General features: G+C 35.2%; 1 protein-coding gene and 1 long non-coding RNA gene across 2 annotated transcripts; one reads left to right on the forward strand and one right to left on the reverse strand.

Annotated features, from left to right (window-relative positions):
* Nucleotides 1-1,316: 1,316 nt before the first annotated feature.
* On the reverse strand, nt 1,317-2,693 carry LOC113708171 (probable aspartyl protease At4g16563). Its single transcript, XM_027230642.1, has one exon. The coding sequence runs from the start codon at nt 2,559-2,561 to the stop codon at nt 1,317-1,319; it is 1,245 nt and encodes a 414-aa protein (XP_027086443.1). The 5' UTR covers nt 2,562-2,693.
* An 11,780-nt stretch (nt 2,694-14,473) lies between these two features.
* LOC113709070 (uncharacterized) lies at nt 14,474-16,984 on the forward strand. Its single transcript, XR_011821042.1, has 3 exons — nt 14,474-14,731; nt 16,212-16,645; nt 16,725-16,984. It is a non-coding gene; the product is annotated as an uncharacterized lncRNA (long non-coding RNA).
* Nucleotides 16,985-26,573: the final 9,589 nt, after the last annotated feature.

Here is a 26,573-nt window from a genome sequence, read left to right on the forward strand (position 1 = left end):
GAACATTGTTGATATTCATGAAAGCGGGACATGTAACCTTCATGAATATCAGCAATATTCATTTTGGCACATTCTAGTTTTTTTCTTCCTCCATTTGTAGCTTGATAGATTAGGATAATTAAGGGTTGGAGCTGGAAGAGAAGAGAAAACTTGCCCTGGAATCATTCTCTATTACACTTGCTCTCCCTTTACCTTCCAATGTTGACGTCGTTGAAGAGAGATTAGAATGAAGCAAAAGTGAAAACGGAACGTTAAATAGAGACTGAAACCTAGCAATTTCAATCACTGTTCAATGTTCAACAACATGAGGCCTAAGAATGAGTTAAGAGATTCGTGTCATATTTCAAAGATAAGATTTAGATATGGCATTAAAAATGAATTGATTAATCTGAAGTACCAATAAATTGTTCGAACATAGTAGAAGTAGGAAGAAGAAGAACTTGGAATCTACTAGAAAATATAGTATAAGAAAAAATCCTGTCATTTATCAACTGAAACACCATAGTTTTCTTGTAACTTTTGAAGAGATTAATGGAATCCTTGTGCCATGAAAAAAGATTCCTACTTGACCTTAGTAGTGATCACGTGCTACTTAATTTGTGATGTGCATTACTGCATGTGATACTAAAGCCATATGTATAGTCCACGTAAAACAGATGTAAGATCTCTATGGAAAAGATTAGTTCAGACTACTTCAGTCCAAAATCAATTGCTTATTTATGCAGTTCTTGGAGTTGTTTGTACCTTCCAATATTGGTAGTTGAGGCTGTCGTACCATTGGATATTCCAAAGAAATCATAAAGATGAGAGGACAACAGAGGATTCATGAGGCAAACGTGGTCTGATCAGCCACCAAGACCAAGCTTAATTTGCATCTCTTCATTTGTTGGCAGATGTTCCTTCTGATGCCAAATGAAATCCTTAGAGTAATATTTACTGTTTACTTGGTTATTTAATTTCTAATTGCTGATACATTATTCCGTTTTCCTTGTCCTAAAGCAGCTTCTCTAAAAGCAAACTTTCGCTAATTAAGTAGATTCTTATTGCCAATCAACTACAATGTAGCCAGCTGATCATTCTTTCAAGTTGAAGAAAAGTTCATAGAACAGAATCTTTGGTTCTAGAATTTCAAAAAGACACAGGAGTACAAACATGACACCATACACACACAGGAGCACAGACAAGTGCCAGAAAAGTCCAATGTAACAAAGTTGCTGAGCTTTCAAATTTAGAAGTTTTGGCACTTTCCAAGACTTCCAAAAGCTTTTGATAGTAAACCAACCATGCTTTTAGCCGTAAAACCATCAGTAAAAAGGCTATACTTTTCGCAGACCTTGCGAAGCAGCAGCTAAGGCACAATCAGTTGGTTGAAAACCAATTCTTTCTTTCTCCAAGTCATACACAACTTCCATATTTTGCTGCTGAAAGCTACCAAAAATTCCAGCTGGTCCATATACATTATCATCCATGCTTTGAAACAACAGACATTTCACTACAGTGTAGTTCACTGGTGCAGCCATGGCATAAAAGCTATTGCCCTGGGGTAATGCAAGAGTTACATTATTCAAGAGATGGAAAGTGATTGATGGAAGATCATCTTCAAGAGTATTATTTTTGGGACATGGAATTCGATAGCAAAGATCGAACCCACTCCTCATTTCTGTCTCTGTTGCTCTAGGGTAAGTTGTCATGGATTGGAGAACAGTGAGGAGGTTTGTGTAGAGAGGCTTAGGAAGATGAGTATATGTTGTTCCTGAATCAATCAACATGCCACCATTACCGAGCGAATCGAACTCTCTCAAGCTCAAAGGGACTTCAGTTGAGGTAATATTGCTCACAGATATTGCCTCCAAGCCAATGTAGTAGAAGTTAGGGTACACGGGACACTTCAACATTGGAGTGAATTGCATGTGTTCTTTAGAGGAAATAGCTTGATCTCCTACTATTAATGGACTTGAAATATTAGGGTCGTTAGCAAACTTGAAAGACAAGAAACAATAAGAAAAACCCTTTTGGAGGAAACCTAACTGTGAAGGAAGTGAGAGTGGACCCTTACCAAATCCAGCGATTCCTATAGGCTCTCTATAAGTGGTTCCAATACAACCAAAACAAAACTTGGGAATTTCCCTAAATGCACCTGCAGGGCTGCTTGCATGGACTCTTAGGGTATCCCTAGTCAAAATCCCAGAAACAACCCCTTCTCCATATGTATAAGCAAATGAAGGGCATGGTCTATAACAGGTGGATTTTAGTAGGGTCACCAGAGAGCAACCAGCTACAGTGCAGGGGTCATAGGAGTTATCAGAGCTATGGATGTCAATGCAAAAAAGGCTTGAACAAGAATCTCTGATGGATGAAGAGGAAGAAAAAGGAGAGAAACTAGCCATGATGTTTCTGTTCTTGTTATCGTCGCAATCGATGCAATTGAAAGTGAGATTCCCACAGGGTACCCAAGTGAGATCACTCCCAGTATCCATGTAAACTTGGATGGTTTGTGAAGGGTTGCCAACATTGAGAGATATCAGGTATCCATCTCCGATTTCCCTCAAGGGCTCCATCATGTCCTGCAAGTCTAACAGTTTCTTTACTGATGAATAAGAAGAAGAAATGGCTTTTGGGGTGGGAAGGATGGTACTTGAACGAGTTAAACCAAGGACAATGGTGGATTCATGAGGGCTTATTCTTTCTCTTGCACGGGAGGGATTAAAAGAGAAAATTGAAAATGTAACAAGGAAGAAATTCAGGGCTGCACTAATGTTGAAGAATGCTGCCATTTTTCTTTGTCCACCACTTTGATGGATATAGGCTTAAAAATGGTGGTATTTATAGATCCTTTTAGCTTAGTTGAATGATTGATCTAAGGAAAAATTAGGGTTCTGAGACTTACAGATGTTGCATGTGAGACGAGGAGATAATCATAATCTGGCTACTGGGAAATTTTTTTTAATTGTTTAAGCTCCAAATAATAATATCACAGTCGTGTGAATTAAATAAGTGATTGTCGATTAGAATTATGGGGTCCCAATTATTTGTGAAAGTGAAAGGTTACGAGAGAAAAAGCTAGGATGTCCATAACGATTACTTAATGAAGAAATAGCAGGCAAATTAGTCCAGTGGAGTTTCCTGAATAGGTAGATATAGTACGTACCAATTACTTGATACTTAGCTGCGCGTGCTTTGTTATTCTGTTGGTAACACGACAAACGAGCTTCAAGAAAACATGAAACCGGAAATTAGGTCCAAAAGAAGAATTATATAATGCAAAAAATTTCTAAGGAGAATATTATCCTGCTCCTGACCTGTGAAAAGTAGATAGGAGAAATCGTGCTAATCTCCATAATATATATCTGATATATGAAGAATCAAGAGACTCAATTGTCTAGGTTTAAGACTAAGGCAACTAGGCAACCTTTGCGTCTGTTGAGATGAATAGATGATACTTGAACAATAGCAATTGTCTAGGTTTAACACTGAGGTAACTAGGCAAAGAATATAAAATAACACACTCAAAAATAAGTATTGTTAAACAATTGAGTGTTGAGAGATTGTTTTACCAAATACTAGAGCCATCCATTTCTTAGATAAAAGGTGAGAGGAAAAATAGAGATAAGGAGCGTGGCGAATTTCTCATTTAGCAAAATACATTTAGTGGCACAATTGAATTTCGTATTGCAAGTCATTATTCTTCAAAAATAACAACTACGAGTATTATTTTTAATTCATATCCTTAGGTGTGACTCTTATTCACCTCTGATTCCGGGCATTTTCTAGAATCCTTGAATGAAGAATTTGTGTGGTATTCCCATCTTTTGTCATTGTGATGTATATTCAATTTTGTTTAGGGGTGTAAATAAGTCAAGGTCAGTTGAGTAACTTGCATACTTGATCGGTCAAAAGCTCAAGCTTAAACTCGCATTAACTAAGTTAAAATTCTAGTTTGAGAAACTCGAATTGTTTGATGAGCTCAATATGTGAAGTTCAAAAGTTCGTCGATGTCCCTTACTTAAAATTATATAAAAGATAAATTTATATCACTTAAACTCGATTGGGTTCAAGTAAGTTTGTTTGAACTCGAATTAAGCTCAATTTGGCTCGATTTGACCGAATTCAAATTCGAGTTTGAGTAAGACAAAACAAAATCGAGCTCCAATTTGAGCTCAAATTTTAAAAATTCAATGAATTTGAACTCAAATTCAAGCCTAAGTTTCTTAATCCAGTCAAGGTCGAGTACCATTTAATTTGAACTCAATTTCGAATACACTTGATTGGACCCCTATTAATCTTTTCAAGCCAAAGAATGCACACTAAGATAATACAACGGTTGATCTAAATAAGTAATTGCCACTTAATTAAATTTTTTAATTTTGAATAATGGAAAGAAAAAGCTTGCTAGAGGGCTGATGTTAGGGCTGACACAAAATCCTCAATTCCAGCATCATCATTTGATCGATCGGCTAACTTAGAGTTGGTGTGGCATCAACCGTTTCCATCTGTGTCAATTTTTCCCATTTCTGGAAACTTAACGAGCAAACAATTGGTTGTTGGAATTCAATCATTATCCCACTTCTTGAAGGATTTTGCCAATTGATTACTCTCATGGCCCTGTGGGATTGTACTTCAAAAGAATTTTTTAATGGAAAAGGAATTTGGAAATGTTAAGGTAGGATAGTGGAAAGTGACATGACCAACATCAGCAGCAGAATCCTCGTATCAATTGGAGATTGAAGAATCAGAGAGTGAAGGAACGTAACTGCGGGCACTTGGTCTTGTCCCAGAAAATGTTCGAATTGAATAGGAGTTTTTGATGAGTTTCAAAAAGTATTTTGTCTTTTTAGGTCTGCAAAAATAAATGATGTTCCATTATTTGTTAATGTGCAATTTGTACTTCAACTACATTTTATTTTATTGTGTGTTATATTTGGAGGCCAAAGTTAAACCACAAGCTCATTGATTTGGACACAAACAAACGAGGAATTGTATTGCATCATATGTGACATCTCGTCTAGATTGTACAGTAACATATTGTTTGGTGAAGCCTATGCACCAGATAAAAGGTGCCATCCTTGGCAATATATTCAGGTCTTGTCTTTACCATCAACCTTGCTTGTACTTGTTACTTTGGAGTTGCATATAACAATTGGATGATAGAAATGGTTATTTTGATAATTCTAAATCCACTCAAATGTGGCTTCACTTCTTTTTCCTTTTTTATATTTGGTTTATTCAAAACTCAAAATCTTGCTAGAGGGAAGGGAAAATGATTGATGAGGAACTCTAAACATCGGTATGAGAAAATTCTAAACCTTAAGTGAAAGTGAGACTCTGAAGTTCGGTTCAAAGAAAATTCTAGAGCTTACAAAGGAGAAGAGAAAATAGTTTAATTAAGAGACTCTCTGAATTTCAAGATTTTGAGATTCAGTTGTTAAAATCAAATCAAGATATTCATGAGAGACTCTAAACATCGAAATAAGAAAACTATAAATTTTAAGGGTCCATTTGATACAGTGTAAAAGGTTTTCTTTAGAAAAATCTTTTCCAAGAAAATTGTTTTCCAAAAAATTATTTGCTCTGGTCCTAATTTTTTGGTATTTGGCAAGTCATGGAAGAAGAACTCTCGATAAAAACTAAAACCTATCACTCTTCCTTCAAGACATCCCGATAGATGCAATCAATATTATAATGATCTAAAACAAAAAAAATTACAGCGATTTGGTCAATAAACATGAGATCAGAACAAGATGAAAGGAATTTTGCTGCTTGAAGGCTGACTCTCCTCTGGTGCATAATTCAGTTGATACAAAAAAAAAATTAAAAAAGAAACAGACTTCGAACTCGTAACTCTGCAATCTCTGCAATTGAAAGCGAAAATAGCCTGAATACGTATTATTAGAAAAAGATTGTTGGCGACCAGAGAGTTGATAGGCAATGAACAAGATAGTCGGCATCATGTTATAGTGATTTTTTCTATGGTGCTTTCTTAGCCGATGATCAGCGGTAGCCGGTAGGTAGGTTAGATTCTCTTCCTTTGCTATGTCGAGAATGAAGAATTAGATAGGAAGTCATGAAGTTTTGAGACGTGTTAAAAGGAAGAGAGGTAGATGCGTGTTCAAAGAAAATTTACTTCCGTAACTTCTCAAGGTACGTTGTTTCCCATCCACTGCTGTAAAACATTTTCGGTGGGGAAACTTCTTCCTATATCCTAAGCGAACCAAACAACCGAAATCAAGGAAAATATTTTCAGCCGAACGAACAAACAGACCCCAAGTGAAAGTGAGACTCTGATTTTGAGAGTCAAATCAAGATCTGGTTAATATTTTTATTAATTAAGCTGGATTTTGAGAAAGACGTCACTAGAAGAAACTAAAACAAAATGAAAGGAGCGCACCCGATTTCGTCTTATTAGAGCTTCCTATCAAATCAATTGTTAAAAGGTCTTTTGTCTTTAGCTAACAGTCCCTCCATCAGACTGAAATGAAGATTTCCAAAATGGAAATAGGAATTTTTCTTTTTGTTTTTGAGGAAGGAAATATGAAAACTCGACAAAGCTAATCAGGAACCAAAATAAGTTCAAGCTTCGAAAACTTGAAGATAAAAAGAAGTAAAAGATGAACTCTGTGAACATTAGTGGGATGAACAAATTAACTAAAATAATAACGTATTACAGAGTAAATTTGGTTTACCGGACATGGAAACTGAACATGTCAGTTAAAAATACGTTAAGCTTTTTGATGAGCCATTGCTACAAAAACGAAACTTAGGAAAGAGTATGGTGGTGAAGGAACGAGTGTCAATTGGAGACTGAAGAATCAGTCAGTGAAGGAACGTAGCTGCGGGTACTTGGTCTTGTCCCAAAAAAGGTTCGAATTGAATAGGAGTTTTTGATGAGTTTCGAAAAGTATTTTGTCTTTTTAGGTTTACAAACATAAATGATGTTTCAATATTTGATAATGTGCAATTTGTACTTCAACCACATTGTATTTTGATAATTCTAAATCCACTCAAATGTGGCTTCACTTCTCTCTTTTTCTTTTTTTCGGGTTTATTCGAAACTCAAAATCTTGCTTGAGGAAGGGAAAATGATTGCTGAGGGACTCTAAACATTTGTATAAGAAAACTCTAAACCTTAAGTGAAAGGGAGACTTTGATTTTGAGAGTCAAATCAAGATTTGATTAATATTTTTATTAATTGAGCTGGATTTTGAGGACAACTTCACTAGAAGAAACTAAGATAAAATGAAAGGAGCCTGCCCGATTTCGTCTTAGTAGAGCTTTTGATCAAATCAATTGTTAAAAAAACCTTTTGTATTTAGCTAATACTCCCTCCATCGGACTGAAATGAAGCTTTCCAAAATGGAATATATTTGTTTTCCAAAATGAAGTTTTCATACTTGTTTATCGAGAAACAGAATATATTAAACGAAATTGAATTTTCGAAAATGGAAATGTAGGCAATGGAATTTTCATTAATTTTAAAAATTACCATTGGTTTATAAATTAAATTATTTCTATGCCTTTTTTTGATCCAATTGAAAATTGCCACATGTTATACACACTTGAAAATTTGATTATTTGGCAACCAATCATGTCTCTCCATATGTCAAGTTGAGATGTCCCAACCAATTAAAAATACCGAACTACCTCTGCCAATCAAATTATGCCATATCACATGTCTCTATAATTTGGCAAAATTATGAAAAAATATCTAAATAATTATTTCTTTATTAAAGAGATAATATTTAGAGTTATTTAATCCATATATATGTCTTATATATTGCAATGATTCGTCCAATTAATTTGTGTCACGTCATATGTCCTTATAAAGCCTAGTTAATGAAGAAAATATTCATTAATATTACCTCTTTATTAAATATAAAATGAAGAGATAATATTTAAAGTGGTATAGTCTTGATATGATTGTATGTCTTGCAAGACAAGTAAAGTAGCATACACAAGTAAAGTAGCATAAATGTCTTCAGTTTCTACCCTATTTCACACCTATAAATAGAAGGTCTCTCCACCAAAACGCATACATCACATAACTCATACTCTCATATTTTCTTGAAACTCCAAAACTATGAACGTTCTGCATCTTCACATATCTTATATTCTCATATTTTTTTGAAACTCCAAGGCTTACTCTCATATTTTCTTAAAGTTGCAAAACTGTGAAGGCTCTGTATCTTCAAATTCTTCAAGTCTTTACATCTTCAAATTCTTCAAGTCTTCTTCATATCAAGACTTGAATCTTCAAGTGTTCGTATTCATCAAGTTCTTCAAATCTTTTATATCAAGATTTGAAGGAATTGATGATCAATCCAAGAACAAGTTGTGAAACTCTTGGATTAACGTTTAAGGAGAAGAATCGAAAAAAACTCTCTACAAATTAGAGAAAATTTTGGAGATTGTAACTAACATATTTTTTTCCAAAAAATTCATATAATTCATATTTATCGTATATTTTTCTAGTCTTGTAATTTTCTTGCAAACTTGAATTTTACCGTGAACGGGAAATATGAATTTTTTTTGAGGAAGGAAACATGAAAACTCGACAAAACTAATTAGGAACGAAAATAATTTCAAGCTTCGAAAACTTAAAGATAAAAAGAAGTAAAAGATGAACTCTGCGAACATTAGTGGGATGAACAAATTAACTAAAATAATAACGTATTACATAGTTGGTTTACCAGACACGGAAACTGAACATGTCAGTTAAAAATACGTCTAGCTTTTTAATGAGCTATAGCTACAAAAACAAAACTTAGGAAAGAGTATGGTGGTGACCACTAATAAGTCCTTAATGCCTTTCACATTTGAATTATTTATATGAAGATAATTATACCGTCTCCTTCTTGTTTTATTGGGCAATAACACCTATCATTTTTCTTGGGAGAGGGATGGTCGGCCGGTACAGAAAGAGGGAGTATAAATAAAAGATATCAAGTCTCCAACCCAATACATATGCTTTAACTAGGTTAATTTAGTTAATAGTTGATTGTATGTTTGAGAAGTAATACTCTAGCATTTTGGGCAAGGAAAATGGTAAATCCGTGTCTGAAATTGTTTTTCCAGTTAAGTTGCTAAATAAGTGAAAAAGAAAAAAATTCAAATTCTTCTTGCACGGTAAAATCCTCAACCAGTGCAAAAATTCAGAGCCAAGCACAGAAAATTCATTTCCTTCTTGGGAGAACATTGGTTTTGCTAACTTAGAAGAGTTCTTCAATCTAAATTCTGACTGTTTGGATTGTCCATTATAATCTATAAGTGCTAGCTTCAAGATCATTTCATGGCAAAGAAATGGTTTATTGGTAATATCCTTAAAAAATGCTGTTCCATGGCTTTTCAAAGCTTTTAGGACTACACAGCCAATTCATTTCTTTTAATTTACTTTCTTAGGCAGATTTTGGGAAACAATTGAGTGAAAACCCGTTTTGGAATGAAAGTGTAAGTATTTAAAGCTTGAATTTGCCGTTTTGTAAATATTTAGCAATACCCGTTTTGTAAATAGTTACAAAACCCGTTTTTGTAAATATTTAAAAATACCCGTTTTGTAATAGTGTAACTATAATACCCGTTTTTGTTACACTATAAACGGGTTTACACTATTTATACTACCCGTTTAGTAAATATTTACACTATTATACATGATTTTGCCGTTTGAAAATAACAAAAAAAAAAGTGTGCAAGTACTTGTGGATGCTTTAAGCACAATTGTGGACGAGGAAAGAATTTTCCTCAGTGTTCGCTGAACACTTTTGAACAGTTATTTCGAGCCGTTGCTCGTACATGTATTATGGTTCTTTTGATAATGAAATTTCGTATCGTTTCGACAAAAAAAAATATGGCTATTTTTTACTTTTTAAAACGAAACATGTTTTCCCACATTGATTCTCCCTTTAATGGAGGTAAGGTTTGTCCATTGTAATTAGCCCCATTCCCGTAGTTTAAACCCGTTTTCACTCAATTATGTGAACAAGGCCTAGTTTAAAACCCGTTCTCACTCCAATTATAGTTACAAAACGGGTTTTCTAAATATTACCACTTTACTTCCGTCACTTCGATGCTTTGTCAAGTTTTAAAGAATAATAATTTTCTTCAAAATCCTTAAATTTTCTTTTCTCGTTATCATATTACAGAATAGTTCCTTGTGATTTTAATGCCAAAAGATCGAAAAAAGGTACTGTATTAAATTTATTTGTTTTAGAAAGCAATCTCCATAGTTAGTAGGTTACATAAAACTTGATCAACACTTCAATTCATAAAATTAAAGTTTATCTGCAAATCATGTATATCACGTGTCTAGAGATAATTTTATCTTATCGTATTTTCAACCAAAATAGGTGTTGAAATTATATGCTTAATTTCTATGACTTCTAGTAATCTCGATAAATTTTTATTAAAAAAGGCAAAGTATATGCCTTTAATGAAGAATATGAAGGCCAATGCAGGAACAAAAACGCTACATCTCCGATTCATTCATCAAATGATAGTAACGGCAAAATTTACTAATCACTTTTGCGGGTGACAGTTTGGATTTTGATTGGGTTTTGCGAGAACGTAAAATCTTAAGGAGATAAATGCGTCACTCCTGCTTCTGTTTGTCCCACGTCAAAAATTTTGAAGTGAGCATGTTTGGTACATGACATTAGATTCATTGGGCTAGGTGCAACTTGAATTAAACATTTGAGTCCGTAAATCTTGCCCAAAGGTTGTTGGGCTAACCATTGGGCCCGAGGATACTCTTACCACTTCCTGGCAGTGAAACTCTGAGTGGACTCGAGAATGGAAATGAGAGGACTAAGGAAGTGAAACTCCGTGGAAAAAGAGTCGAGTGAAAGCGACTAATACCATCTCCACCTTGTCGGAAAATCCTCAATTTCACATTCTGTCAGCTTTTTTTTTTTTTTTTTTTTTTTTTTTTGGTTTAATCAGACGGTAACATCTCGCCTAACCTAGTACTATTACTCCTATTCCTACTTCTATTCTCTTAGCTCTTTTTTTTTTTTTTTTTTTTTATCAAATGACACCATTTAATTTAGCATACTCTTACTCTTATTCTAATCTACACTGGGATCTTTTATTCTATCCTACACTAAAGAGGAGGAGAGATCCAATGAGGTTTAGAAAAACCGACGAAAATTGAATCTTCATTGAACTAGCTCCTACTCCATCCTATGCTAGAGGAAGGGGGGCGGGCAGGCGGTGAGAGAGGGGAGGCCTAATGAAAATTAGAGAAACCGACGAAAACTGAATCATCATTGAACATAGAAGAGGCCACCTGTAATAATACCCTGTACGTACCTGGATTTGTCCTTCACAACTATGGTGATGAGCATCTGGAAAATATCCGTGAATTCCTTCGTCCACGTCATCAATTGTGCTAAAGACAACCGTCTCTTTAGACCCTGTACCTGGTGGCCGGACAGCCCAGCCAGAACAGCCCCAGTCCCCACCTGAATTGCTAAGCATCCGAGTAGACCAAACTAATGCAACAACACATTCCACTGATGAGCCACCCCCAAGACCAGGTGGTGGGATGCCACATCGAGCCCCTAGCCACTGCTGAAGGTAACATGATGAGCATGAAACTGTTATTGTTGGTGATAGGAGTTTGTTTTACTGCTGTTGGTGCTGCTCTGCAAGCTCTCCAAACTTCAAAACCACTTCCGATAAATGGCTTTTCATTGGTTTTGCAATTTGCATGCATGGCTCTTGAGCTGTCCTTTCTCTCCGCGATTGTGCCTTTATATATACATCCGACCACCTAACCAGCTGGCATCTCTTCTGATGCACCATGCTGCCATTTTCTTGGTGGCCAAGGCATTCATGCTGGCCATCTCAATGAACTTTCCGACCCCATTGTCACTCTGGTGATCACCGTGCCACTCTACTCCATTGTCATCCTTCTCATCATGGTTGCCAAACTTTAGATGCCCTGAGACACAGTAAATCCATTATCAGCTCAGTGAATAAGGATATAATTCGGCAGGTGTTCAGACGTTTTTATAAATGATGTTCTAATTTTTTTTAATCTTTTCTTCGTTCGAATATGTCGTGATCAAATATCTAGTCACAGTGAATTGATCTTTTTCAGTTGTGACACCTATCATTGAATTTATTATCATTGCATCCAAACAAGAGAAGCCAAAGATAGACATAGTATAAAAAGGGAAAAAAAAAAAATGAACCAGGAATGAATAGATCTTTTAAGCTTTCAATTATAAAGCTGATGTGGGTTTAGTGAATCTTTCGTCTTCTAATCCTTCGCTAACCTCTTTCCTTATTGTATCCGTAGCTTCTAAGTCAAATTTTAATAGTTCATTTTATTTCCTATACTTAGTTAAAGAATTTTGGAACCGAAAGTCACTTGGTTTTCTTTTTATCTTTGGCGTTTTCGGTTTCCCTTGTTTTGTTGAGAATTTATAGTCTATTAACATTTGACTTGAAGCTATCGCCCCAATAAGGAGGAGGTCAGCAAAGGATTAGATGACAAGAAGTTAAACCTCTATTGTTGTACTCTAAACTCTGAAGGTTGCATTATTTTGGAAACCCAGAGTGATGCGTTTCAATCTCAATCAAACAACGTGCCCTCAAACAAAAGCAAAAAACTAATTTTGTGACCCTTATCAATTCAGCTGAGTGCCTGTCGCGTAGGAGTGGGTACAGATTGTATACCAGCTATATACAATATTTAGCTGGCTCGACTCGCACTATGCCAGTCAATCATTTTGTGACTCTTATCAATCCCGCGCATCATCAAGTATCCGTTGAAAGATGATCAAATTAACAGATACACACGCTCCACACCATTTATCATTTTATTTTTTTTAAAAAGAACTAATTTATACTAATTTAATTTTGTATTTTACATATTCATCTAAAATTTGACACAGATCTCATCCAAAAAGAAGCCTCGTACCAAAAAATAAACATGCAATGAGAATACAAAAAGAAGAAAAATATTAAAAGAATTCAAAATCAATGAAAAATGAATAATTAATACTCGTTTTTTCATATATATTCTACATCAATCAAACTCTTTCCTAGAAAAACATCAAATGATGACCTCTAAATCTTGTAAACCAATAGTCTCTTGTATTTGAAGTATCATTTGCTCAATGAAATTTCTTAGTTAACTCTAAAAATATTATTATTTTGTAGTATGTGTATGAAGATAATATATATAGTTTGCCAAGGTCGAAAACAGTAGCATCTGGCAGCAACTGAGACTGAGGAGCAGCCCATCGTTGATCTGATAAGCAATGGCCATTGACTATGATCTGATAAGCATGCAATGGCCATTGCTAGTCACAGAATTTATGTTACAGCTGTTAGAATAGTGCAGCTCTGCAAGCTCCCGATCAGCTTCTTCCCCTAACTTTTCACTGGTCTTGCATGTCTATGGAGTTGTTTCCTTGGTTTGCTCGCTGGCCATTACAAAGTTGCAGCAGCTTCTTGTTCTAGAGCATCTTGGGATTTTCTTTGGCGCCCATGACAACCGATGAACCTGTTGATTTCGGTTGCAGTGAAATATAATCCAAAGTCCAATGACTCTACAGCGAATTGATTCGTTAAAAGCCCACAACAGCAGTTGAAGCCTTGAAGTTGAAGGTGAAAGAGGGGCCCATCTCTCCAGACCACTTTAACACTTTCAACATCAGCCACTGAGCGAGGAACCTTTTATAGCTAACTTGGGAGATGGAATTTGATAGAAAAAGAAAAGTAAGTGGAAAGAAGGAATATTTTTCTTTTTGCGAGTTTACTAATGACAGAAAACAAAGGATTTGATCTTATTTAAAGGAATTCAGTGCGCGCCCACTTATAGCCTGATTTGGACAGAATATTGAAGAAAGCCTTAAATTTTTTTAAAATATCAATTCGATCCTTAAATGAGCGCTTTTATTGTTATATATATATATATATATATATATATATATATATATCTAAAGTCATTCTGTTTCTTTTCTAGTATTGCGTTTGAATTAACTATTTTTTGAAATGTTTTTAAAAAATTTTATTATAGTAGAATTTTTAGAGTATATTTTGAAATATTTTTAGAATATATTTTGAAATATTTAAGAGTAGTAGGATTTTTAGAATATATATTGGGATATTTTTTAAATATTAAAAAAAATTTAAACTATTTTTTAAAGTACTTTTAGAATACTTTTTAAAAATTTTTATAATATTTAAAAAACTCTAATTTTTGGAAAACTCAGATCCAAACACAGCCGAACTACAACTCATTTTTCCTCTTTTCTTGTCTTTTATAACTTTTTTTTTTTTTTCATCACAGTGAATATCTGAGCCCGTGAACTGGTTACCGTACGATCCAACTAATCCCACTGCAGACTGGAACGGCCTGCTTCAAACATTACCAGCCACGATAGAACGGGGATTCGATCCCTGGACGTGGCTCTCCTCCAACTGGAACTACAACCACAAAACCGAATCCCGAGGGGCTCTTGTCTTTCATAACTTAAGCTCGTCTTTTCTTTTCTATCCTGTGCTCCCAAACCGGCCATAAGGACGCTAAACCCTAGCGTGGAAACTACTGCGCCTGTTCTACCTTCCCTTCCCACCGAAAAACACCTTATTTCCGCGAAAAACAGAAAGCAGGAGGCAGGACTTGGTGATAATTAGTCCTCTCACTCCCTATTACTCACGGAATTTGTTTTTTTTTCCCCCCGAAAACAGAGGCAAAGGCAGGACGGTGGAGCTGGGATTGACTTTGGTGAGTTTTTAGCCTTACAGTTTGCTTGTTTTGCTTCAACTCTATAGCTTTTCGAAGGGGAAAATATTTTTTTTTTGAGAAAGAAAAAAAAATTTTTTGAAAAAAAAAAAGAGATTAGGAAAGTGGAGATGTGATTGAAAGAAAGTAATTCTTGTTGGCCGTTGGAAAAACGATTCAGAAGATGTTTGTATAGCCTCTCGATTTGCTTCGGATACGGTTTGTTTCATCTGAATAATTGGTGGGGTATTGAAGTGTACTGTGCCTGCTAAACATAATCTGGCAGGCATACTACTTGAAACATGTAACTTCAAGGGGGAGCTCTGACTTATGCTATGCCTAGTCGTGCATAAGAACTTCCTGATTGTTGGTCTTTCTCTCCATGTCTTGTTATTGAAACATATTAGAAGTAAGTTCTGAGTTTGATAGGTTTTTCTCTGATCATACTGAGGGGGGCTTGGGAATTTTATGTGATCTAGATGCAGACCGGCCGGCACTTCAAAATCACCATCTAATTGTTAGTTTTTCCCAAACAGGTAATACGTGAGAACCTGATACAACACCGGTATGCTGTATAAACATTACATGCTGAAAATATCTCTCCTCATGTGTTGCCTTTTCTGATTAAAATGAGCTTAGATTAGGTTCTGTGTCACAGACAATTTGCCAATGGACACCAGTAATGAGAGCTTTGGATCTCTTTCTTATTGGATGAAAATTTAGGATAAAGTACATACAAGCATATGGCAGTAGGCCAGACTGAAATTCTCAGTAGGAAGAAGTTAAGCATAACTGGAAGATACATCCTTTTTGTAGTCTTTGGTTTCTGAGAAAGGTAGGAGTGGATCTGGAGCAGGTTTGTGCCTATGGGATCTGATTGTTCAATGAATTTGAACCATGTGGTTTGGCCATAAAATTCTTGAAGAAATAAGTAGACGATTCAGTTTAGATTAAGAGCGTTTAGAATTGTTTGAACAGCTTGACTTATTCTGCTGTGAGAGGCGATGCAATCAGTCATTTTCACCATTAAAACGTTTCGTGTAAATTGAATGTCAAAGTATTCTAAAAGAATATTTATTTTTTCTTGGGTTGGTCTAGAGATTAAAAGAAAAACAATGACACAATCAAATGATTTTATAGAGTTATAAAATATTAGATATAAATAGAATTAAGGAACAATAGAGAGAAATGTAATGAAGAGGATCTTAACTCATTGTACACTTTGCTATAATGAACAACACATAAAATTATTATTATTGTTATCATTATTGTTGTTGTTGTTGTTGTTATTATTATTTGTGCATGAAATAGTTTTAAAATGTTAGACTCAACACATCAAATATAAACACACCATTTTGGTTGATGGCAGTAGTAGAGTGTGAACAATGGTCCTAAGGTAAAACCCGAATTTTGATTTATACAAGAGCAGAGCACAGCATTACCTTCCGGGATAGGCACAAAATAACACCTGGGTATTTTACAGGATTGATAGTTGGAATCTGGACCTCATTTTCGTAGTCTGCCAAAACAAGGAGTTGATCGTGCTGATCGAGTAGTCCCCATGGGTGACACAGTGAACATGCAGTGGGTATTTCTGGTGATGGGAGTTTCTTTTGCCACCGTTAGCACTTCCCTGCAAGCTGCCCAAATTCCTGGCCCTCTCCCTGCCATCTTTCATTGGTTCTACCTGGCAGTGGAGCTGGCCTTTTTGGCTGTTTTAGTATCTAGTTACCTACAACGCCCTTACCCCAATGCTTCTCGTCTCATTCAGCACCTTGCAGTCCTCTTTGGCGCTGTTGCCTTTATACTGGCCGTCTCAACACCTTTCCTCCACCCCCCACTGAAGCCGTTATCCCACAAGCTCCTTCTCATTGCTTTTCTCATAATAATCCTTGCCAATCGTTATATTAGTTTCTGGTAATTTCTCTCTCTGAAATTTTTCACTGCATTTTATTTTTGATTATGTTTGGTTAATGTATACAAACATTTGACACAGGGCTTAACATAACATGGTGCTGATCGTTTCCCGCCTTGATGACTCACGAATTGTCCTACCAAGTTAAGATCTGCCTTTTCAGTTTTAAAATTCTCAGTTTTGCTGAGAAGAAGTGTTGTTGTTTTATATGCATTGTACAACGAAACAGGGCAAACAGAGACGATTGTGGTGGTGGTGGTGTTGTTGGAAATATATGTTGATCGTGTAATTTGTTTGATGACTAGTACTATAATCAACTGAAATGAAATGATGTTTTATGATTCCTGTGTTTATACATTTCCTTTAATTGTGGAGATCGTGCTATGATTTTGTCTTAAGAAGAGAGGAGGAGGATTGGGCAGTCCATAGGCAGGTAGACCTTATCATTTTTTGCCGTGATGATTGCAGTACCTGGAACGGAAAAAGATAGGATGTGAAAAAAGTTTGCATGTGAAATTGAAAGAAGAGAGAAATAGAAAGAACAAATAGGAAAACTATTGAAAGCTTATTTCTTAAATAGCATTACTTCAGAATAAAATAGGAAAACTCGAGATTGAGGGAACTGATCTTACAAAGAACAGTAAACTTGAGTGAAAGTTTCTTAAAAAAAAAAAAAAAAAGAGTGGAATTCAGATCTATTGAGACTAAAATTTTCAGCCAGCCCAGTTCATTTTCGTTAGAATCCTGTCATACAACAGGATTACTAATGACGAAATCTGCAAAATTCCCCAATAGAGAACTTCAAATCAAAACCCATTTCCTCAACCGGATCAAGATTTCAGCGGTCTGAATGCAATAGAGAAGGCGTTTTGCTTGTTCGAATAATTTATTCATTTTCTCCTTGTTATGGTTTTTTTTTTTATTTATGCAGGCAACAGTTAAGCTGCCAAATGTATATGCGTGTATCTGGCTTCTGTTTGTCCCCTGTCAGAATTGGATACTAGAATTGTATTCGGTTCTACATTCTTCTAAGGCATAATCACATAATTGCAGTTCAATTCTGACAGAGGCTACTGGCCGAGATTGAATTGATGGTTTTTTTTTTTCAAGTAACAAGAACTAGGACTAATTGTATACTTGGTTGTACAACTAGCTTTGAGGGGGGAATTTTGGAATACAGGGTAAACCCCAAAAGCTGCTTGATCATGTTGGTATTCCTAATGCCATTTTTCCACATAATTTATACCTTGCCATGTTCATTCTCCATTTAACGGAGGCATGTGTATTTCTCTAATTAGCTCAATCGCGGTGGTTTAAATCTCGGCATTAGATAGGAGAGTGGAGCTTCGAATAAAACTGATTAAGCATAGCATGGCATGGATATAGATTAATTATTCCTTTCTAAGGATTCAAGAATTATACTATAAAAGAGAGCACAGAAAGATGGCAGTATGTTTGTACCCGGCTTGGTTTAAGCAAAGAGCCACATACATGAAAAATTGTTTGTCCGCGATACAGTTTCTCTTCTTTAGGGTTGCACGAACTATACTTCATTGAGTAAATCTTAAATATACTGTCAGTGTGTACACTATCAGGGTTTGATGAATAACACATGAGCAAAATTTGGTTGTAAAGTAAGGAATTTGGTGATAATTATCAATTAAAACCATGGCAATCAATTGCTAAGTGGAAATCATTTGCGCGAATTATTGCCAAAATTTTGGTTTATGAAGTAAAGATTGCAGTTTTTGTGGACAAATCTTTTTTTTAGAATAATCTCTTCACATAATTTTTAATTACTCATACTTCATGTACATTATGTCTCAAAAAGGTGCTGCAGAATATTTTTTCGATAAAAACTTCTCAAAAACCCAATGCGAATTGTCTCTTAATGTGCTAAATATGCGACTCAAATTTACTTTTGCCATCTACTGAACGCTTCCATACTGACAAGGCCGTTTGAATCAGTTCTGTGATTCCACTTGTTTATGGGCTTCAACTCTTGATTCTCTGTTTCTGTTTGAGATGCCTAACTTTGCTGAGGATTATTATTATGAAACAGTTTTGAAGTGTACCTTAATGTGATTTTTAACTCACTGTCTTGTAGATTCTATTAATTGAGTATTCTGCTATGCCATATTATTGGAAATAGACCATACCGTTAAAGAGCTGTTTGATCATTATTGGGTATGGTCAATTTTATTTATACTCGTAACGTTTGAGGATGAAAGTTTTGTCAATTAACGTTTCTGACCGTGCTATTTCATTTAGTGAATACGCGTTACTTTCCATTGCCTTCATTTCTTTTTTGGTCACGCTCGGCAACAGCCAAACGGGGCCTAGGAGTGGAGGCTACAAGAAAATTGTTTCAACTCACCTAACCTGAAACTTCTTTAGTGTCACTGTTCGAGATGGCCGATCGAGACTGCCAAAGTGAGACGTTTGCCACCCAAGACGGCCGAAGTATGGAATATATATATATTACTTTAGACCTAATGGCATATTAACAAGACTCCTCCCAAGCATTTCGTTCAGCTTTGCAGAAACACATCCCCCTTTGCAATTGCAACCGAAAAAAAAATTCCCTTGAAGCACACATTAATTTGTTCTGATAAGGAATGAGGGGAGAATTCAGGCTTGCTGTCCTGTTAATACCGTGATCGACCTGACCAAGCAGCTCCCTCTATGGAGGAGGGTAAGGCCAATTCCACCAGAGTTGCCCGCTGCCCAAGTTGAGCCTAGCGGTGCAGTATGTGAAACAGATCGAGCAGCAACCCGATAATAGTCATCAGGATCGAGCCCAGATAACAATTCGTGCAGCTCTCCCTGCCGCTTCATCCTTTCCCTGGCTCTGCATGGCTTTTGAGATGGCCTTCTTAGCTTTGTTGGTATCTGCTTACATACGCAGGCATTACCCCATAGCATCCCGTGTCATGGAGTACGTAGGAGTTTTCTTCTGTGCTGTTGCGCTGCTCTTGGCCATCTGGATGACCCTCAATCCCCCACTAAAGCAGATGTCCGTTGCCCTCTTCTTCATTGGATTCACCATAATAATCCTTGCCAATCGTTCCCTGCGTGAATGGTGCGTGAATTTTCTCTTGCCAATCGTTTAGAGAAGATAATGGAGCAGCTTACATCCGGTTTGACCTTTCATTTAATCATTAATTTGACAAGCATTCACTCTATCGTGCTTAAATGCTCCAGCGACTTTTTTTTTTTTTTTTTTTTGTGTCAATCGTCATTTTGTATTTATATCCTATTCTATCTTAATCTAACAAATAGAAGGTCCAACTGGGCCTACGAGGAAATTGATGAGAACAGAACCACTACCGAATCAAACACGTGCACTACGCACCCGTCTGGATTTTTTGAAGAACCACGTAATGTAGTAATTGATGGCTCAAACCCTTGCCTCCCGCCCCACCAAAGCCTTAAATGGCTCGGTGATTTCTCATAGATTTATTGGTTACTACTGCTTTGGCTTACCGTAATTGCCTTCCCCACCCCCTCCCCGGGGCGCTCCCTCTCTCTCTCTCTCTCTCAGAGAAGTTGTGGTGGTGGAGGTATTCTATAGTATCCACTGTATGTCAGACAAGAAAGTCGAGCATCATTAACAAAATGGATCCACTACAGTCTGAGGAATATCGTATGACTTTTAGTGTTGGAATTGAGCATCTGCTCCACCTTTTCCCCATTATGTAAGGAATGAAAAGAACACCAGATTTAATGAAAAACAAGAAGTTAAGGTATACAAGAGGAGCAGAGATTCAAGAAAAGTACTGTTTGGAATTCTTCTCCTCAGTCAGAAGCGAACACATTGCTCTTGTTTTTTTTATTGGATTTTCGATGCAAACCTACCCTCCAGCAACATGTGATACCTTCTCCTTAGTGACAAGCTAGTTAAGGTTAATAGAAAAAGGTTCCGGCAGTTCAAATTTTTTCCAGCTTCATCCGAGTTTCAGTAACATTACTGTTGCATTTGTGCTTGCTTGCCATCTTGATGCCCCTCAATCGTTGCTGCATTCCTCCTAATTAATAATCCTTGCCAACCGTTCTACAAGTGATTGGTAATATCCTTCTTTCTTTCTTTCTTTCTTTTTGGAATCTTTTCCTGTATTTTATTTTTTGGTTAATTAATGTATAGATATATTTGATACATGCAGGGCTTAACTTGGTGGATTATTGTGTCATCCTCTGAATTTGAAAGTAAAGCCCATGCATGCTCTATCAAGCTGGATCAAAATTTCAGCAGCCTGAAGGCAATTTAGAAATGGCCCATTCAGCCTGCTCGGAAAAATTATTATTCATTTTCTCCTTGTTGTTCGTTTTCTGTCTGATTCATATTTTTGTAGTCAGTTGCCAAATGTATATGGGTGCATCTGGCTCTGTTTCTACAAAAGTGGTCTAAGCCAAGTGTGTTTGGATTGCTGAATTATTTCACACAATAATATTTCGCCTGCATCGTGAACACAACATTTCTCAATCCACATTTTTTCTATTTTCAACTACCTTTTTTTTTTATCTCACATGCATCATCGCATCACAAAAAGTGCTACAGTATGAAAATATAAAAAGTTGGATTGAAAAATGTATTTATGATGCAAGCGAAATATTATTTGAAAAATTTTGATATCCAAGCACAAGGATTCAAGAATTATACTATTAAAAAAAAAAAAAAAAAAAAAAAAAGGCAGTATGTGTGTACCAGGCTTGATTGAATTGAAACAAACAAAAAGCCGCGCCTCACACATGGAAAATTGTTTGTCCAAAAATAGAGAGTTTTCTCATTTCAAGGCTTGTGCTAACTAACTGCACATTTGATTTGGCTACAAAATAAGGAATTTGTTGACAATTACCGTACAGGTGCCAAGATCGGAGACCAATACTGACAGTGGAGAGCGGTGATTTCGGAGCATCGCGTTCAGCGTGGGTGTTCCTTTCCACATTTCGGTTGGGGCTCTACCTTCCCCGAAGTTTACACCAGAAAAGCACCTTTCATTTTTCTTCCAACTACCTACCAACGGTTTCTCCAGTGGACTTAAGAAAAGTAGTACTGTAGTAGTAGTATAAACTACAAAGCAGTGGCGGATTTAAATAAATAAAAAAAAAAACCAAAATTAGTGTGTAGGAATTAAAAAAGGTAGGTTTGTTTGGACAGCTGATTATTTCTCCAAATAAATATATTTGCTTACATCATCGTTATAAATTTCAATACATCTTTTTATCTTCCCAATTACCTTTTTATCTCACGTACATCGCATCACAAAAAGTGCTACAGTAAAAATATCATGTATGCATGGTGGTAGAAAGATGGACATCATCACATTGAAATGTATTACAAGTTTCGACTCAAAAGTGAAAACTGGAAATTTAGGGAAACTGTATATATGAAGAAGAATGAGAAGTTTTCAAAAGTTACCGGCTTTTGTGGGCTTTCACGGGGTTTAGGTTTATCCAAATATCAAAAGTCCTTTGGGCTTGGAAAAAAGAGAAGTTTTCAAAAGAAAAAAAAAAAGAGTGAAATTAAAATGTTTTGGCATTAAGATTTTGGGCCGACCCATTTAATTCTCATGAGCACCCTATTATTCAATTCAGAGATGGCCCATTTAGCCTTCTGGGAAAAATTATTCATTTTCTCCTTGCCATTTTTTGTAGTCAACATTATGGCCGGAAAAAAAAACTTCTTGGGAATCTTGGTACTTACATTTGCACACGTGTTCGCAGAATTATCTTATCTTACATGTAGATAAGGCTTCTTCTTCCACGTTGATCCACCGCAAACATGGGAGAGAAGCAACTACTGTGTTTTTGTTTTTTTCCTGCAATAACCTCATAAAGCGTACCCTGGTCATTCTAGGGCATTTTTGTCCTTTTCCTTAAAAGTACGTGTTTGTCCTTCCAGACATAACAGGCTTTCAGAATAGTAGCTCACTATTTGGGCTGAATTTTGGTTTTTCACCTGCACCCTTCCTCCTGCTCTTCCCCGTCTTTTCCTTCTTCCTCTGCACTATCACTTTCCGCTTCTTTTGACTTTTAGCCTACCATTTTTCCGCTCCATTCCCATTTCTTTCCCGTCTATTTCTTTTTCCTCTCAACAAACGAAAGGAAGAAGCTGGAGTTTATTCAATGTCAAATCAACTCTCTTTTTTTTTTTTTTTATTTCTTGCATAGAATTTACTTGCCCACATGATAATTCTACTTGAAAGGAGGAAAATGGGGAACTTTTGGTTAAATGGAAAGGATATTATGTGATTTCATTTAAGAAGAGGTTCTACATTTGCCTCTTTGTTCTTACTCTTAGGGTCTGTTTGGTTGGAAGTAAAATATTTTTCTTGGGAAAATATTTTCCGTGGAAGTAATTTTCCATGAAAATCATTTCCCTTTCATCATTTTCAGGTGTTTGGTTAGCTTATTGAAAATATTTTCTTACTTCATTTTTCTGGTGTTTGTTTAACTTTTGAAATATTTTCACTTTATCTCTATTTTTACTTTCTACACATTATAACTACGTACTTCTTCTCATGCAAAATAAGAAAATTTATCTCATTGTTTAAATTTAAAAAATCTTGGAGAAATGTATATATGAATACAAAATATCTCCTTAAGCAATAAACAAATTGCTGGTCATTTAGTGTCAAATATCAATCACATGCAATGCTTATTGTGACATATATCTTGCACTTTCAATGCTGAAAATTTCTCTAGAAAAGAATGTCCCTATTATACATAATTAATTACTAGCATAGGATGAGTAGGATGAGGTTTTTTTTTTATTTTGAATATACTAGGGGGAGGGTTGGGTTGGGTGGTACGGGGGAGGGAGTGTAAGGAGGAGGTTTTGGGTTCGAATCCTCCTATTTACACTAAAAAAAAAAGAACATACTACAAGATGTTTTCAGTAAGTTTGGAATATACTACAAGCGGGATGCATGCATTTCGGAAAACAATTTCAGTAAGTTTGGAAGGGAAGTTGTTTTCCATAAGATGAGTGAAAATATTTTACATAGGAAAATGTTTTCAGTAACTTTTGTGCAACCAAACACGGGAAATTAGGAAAATATTTTCCTGGAAAACATTTTCACCCGAAACAAACAGACCCTTATTGATTAAACATTTACAAATGCAACATAGACTACATAGTATAGGATAGTATAGGATGTGTTTGATTTTCATTGGAAAGATGCTACTGCTAGAAAACAATAATTTACGCACTTAATTTTTTCCCACATCTTGCCAGTAAACGTATGAATAATCCCTAAGGCATGCTATTTTACAACCTAAAGATCAATGATGCAAGCAATCCATTTTTCAGTTATACCACAAAATCACTGAACTTAATAAAGTTTTCTACATGAATCTCTAATATCGGATTTCTTTTTAGCTAAAACTTTAATCCTTTAGCCTAAAAATGCTGTTTAAAAAATTCTTAAACTTAAAAAGAAAAAAGAACAGCCAATAATAACAGTATTCAGGTCTGCATTTCAATTAAAAATAAATAAAAAAATAATGTTCATTTCTAATATTGTTAGGATCAACATTTCTTCAATTTTAATGGGTGGGGCATGATCTGTGATAAGCATCTTATTACATTATATATATCTACATATGAATTGTCGTTACTTACTTACAATTTAGATGCTCTTTAATTATATTTTCTACACAATTGGTTGGGTATTAGTTGTGCTATTGGATTTAGATGAATGATTATTCAGTCTAACGAGAATTTTGAACCTTTTCAAATGGATAATTTATTTCTAATATAGAATAAGGATTTAGATACAATTGTGCCCAAGGTTAAAAATAAGAGTGGCAAGGAATTTTTCAATATTTGTTACATAGTAGATTGGGCAAGGCACAGCCAGAATGATTCTAATTCCAGTTATTAGCACTTACAACCATAGTTATTAAACTCAACCCGGGAAGGAACCCGGCGAAGGGAATGGGTCAACGGGTTATTGGTTCAATCGGTGGGTGAGTGGTTGAACCGGTGGGTCACTAAATATATTTAAATATTATATTTCATAATTTTTTATATAAGATATATGATATAAATTGTAATAAATAATGCCATAGTAAAAGCTCATTTAATTTAATTTGCTATAAAATAATTAATTCATATAAGAATCAATTAAATATAAAGTTATTTAGTAATACACCAAACTTCAAGTGTAAAATTTTATCTATATTTAGTGTAATAATGTAGCTTATTTATGAATTTTAAGTGTAAAAAATTATTAAATTAATATTTGTCTTTGAAATGAATTATGTAATGTGTTATTTTTGAAATTCATTTTATAAATTATAGAGTTTGGAGGGTACTAATTTTTATTAAAAAATTTCAAATAAATTTATTTTAGAGAAAAAAAAGATAGAATTGAAAAAACATATATATATATTATAATAAATACCGTTTATTAAAAAATTTCGGAGCTGCCTAGTGGTAAGCATACGTTAGTGATTGGTGGAGGTCCAGGTTCAAGCCTTGACAAATGCAATAAAATTTTTCCACCAAAACTGGTCCGTGGACAAAATTGGCCGGGTTTCCGATTTAGCCCGGTCCGACCGCCTGGCCGTTGACTAGTCAACGATTCCGTTGTTCAAACGATCCAATTTAAGACTCGGCCCGACCTAATAGCCGGTTCACCGATTTGACCGATTCGACCGCCGAACCGGATCGGGTTTAATAACTATGCTTACAACATTATACTCACCGAGCGAGCATTCTTTTATGGGATTCGGATTCTTGTGCGTGCATGGGAATCTTGGTGGCTACTGGCTAGATGGGATTCGGTAGAAAAAGAAAAGTATGTGGGACCTTTTATGGCCAGTTTTTTTTTTTTTTTTTTTTTTTTTATGGCCCGTTCTTTTATGGCCAGTTTGGGAGATGGGATTTTTCTTTCATTTGCGGCCAGGTTGGGAGATGAGATTACTCGTGACAGAAACAGGGCGGGGTCAGAAAAATTTTTTAGTGGGGACAGTTTGGGAGATGGGATTTTTTTTTTCATTTGCGGCCAGTTTTGGATTTCTTTCATTACTCATGACAGAAACAGGGACGGAGTCAGAAAAATTTTTTAGCAGGGACAAAAGTAACTTTAAAATTTTTTATCTATTTTTTTTTCTAGTTTTTAAAGAAAAAAATATTCACCAACAAATACAAATGATGCATATATTTCATGAAAAATATAAAAAGACAAAGTCAAAATTATTAATATAATAATAATTTTATTTCAAAAAACAAATTAAACTATTTACAATTGCTCATGACGAGTTTTCATATTTTGATAACGATTTATAACCTTTTCATTTTGAATTTTATAAAGTATATTTTTCTCAATATAAGTAAATTAACAATTATTCATCAACTGTCTTCCATTCTATTTTGTAATCGATTCTTCACTATATTTATAATTGAAAAAACTCTTTCTTCGGTAGCTGTAATAACAGATAAAATCAAAGGTAACTTTAAAAGTATATAAATCAACAGATAAATAAAACTCCAGGGACACATTTAAAATTATATCAAATTTTTATAAATATTATAGAAATTTAAGGGGCCACTAGGGCCTTGCCTCCGGTTAGGGGTGGTAATTTTTGACACGACCTGAAAACACGACACGAACCTAACACGAAATTAATGGGTTTGGGTTGAGGTTTCGGGAATTCGGGTCAGAATCGGGTTGGACCCGATAAATCCGAAAAGAAAACAAGTCGATTTCGGGTCAACCCGTGGTGCCCTGATATGACTCGATATGACCCGTTTACGAATTAAAAAATAATTTAATAAACATAAAAATAATTCTATCTAACTAAACTAAGTTATTCTTTTTTTCAAAGGCATTAATTACTTAATCCTAAATGAATTTATTTAATTTGTGTGAAGTTGAAATTATTATATTTGGACAAATAATATATTATATTATTTTTACTTTT

The sequence above is a fragment of the Coffea arabica genome, chromosome 9c, assembly GCF_036785885.1.
Source record: "Coffea arabica cultivar ET-39 chromosome 9c, Coffea Arabica ET-39 HiFi, whole genome shotgun sequence".
Taxonomy (NCBI): Eukaryota; Viridiplantae; Streptophyta; class Magnoliopsida; order Gentianales; family Rubiaceae; genus Coffea; species Coffea arabica.

What these genes read in the sequence shown, in the direction of transcription:
- LOC113708171 (XM_027230642.1), bottom strand. Translation starts at nt 2,561, where the DNA reads ATGATGGAGCCCTTGAGGGAAATCGGAGATGGATACCTGATATCTCTC.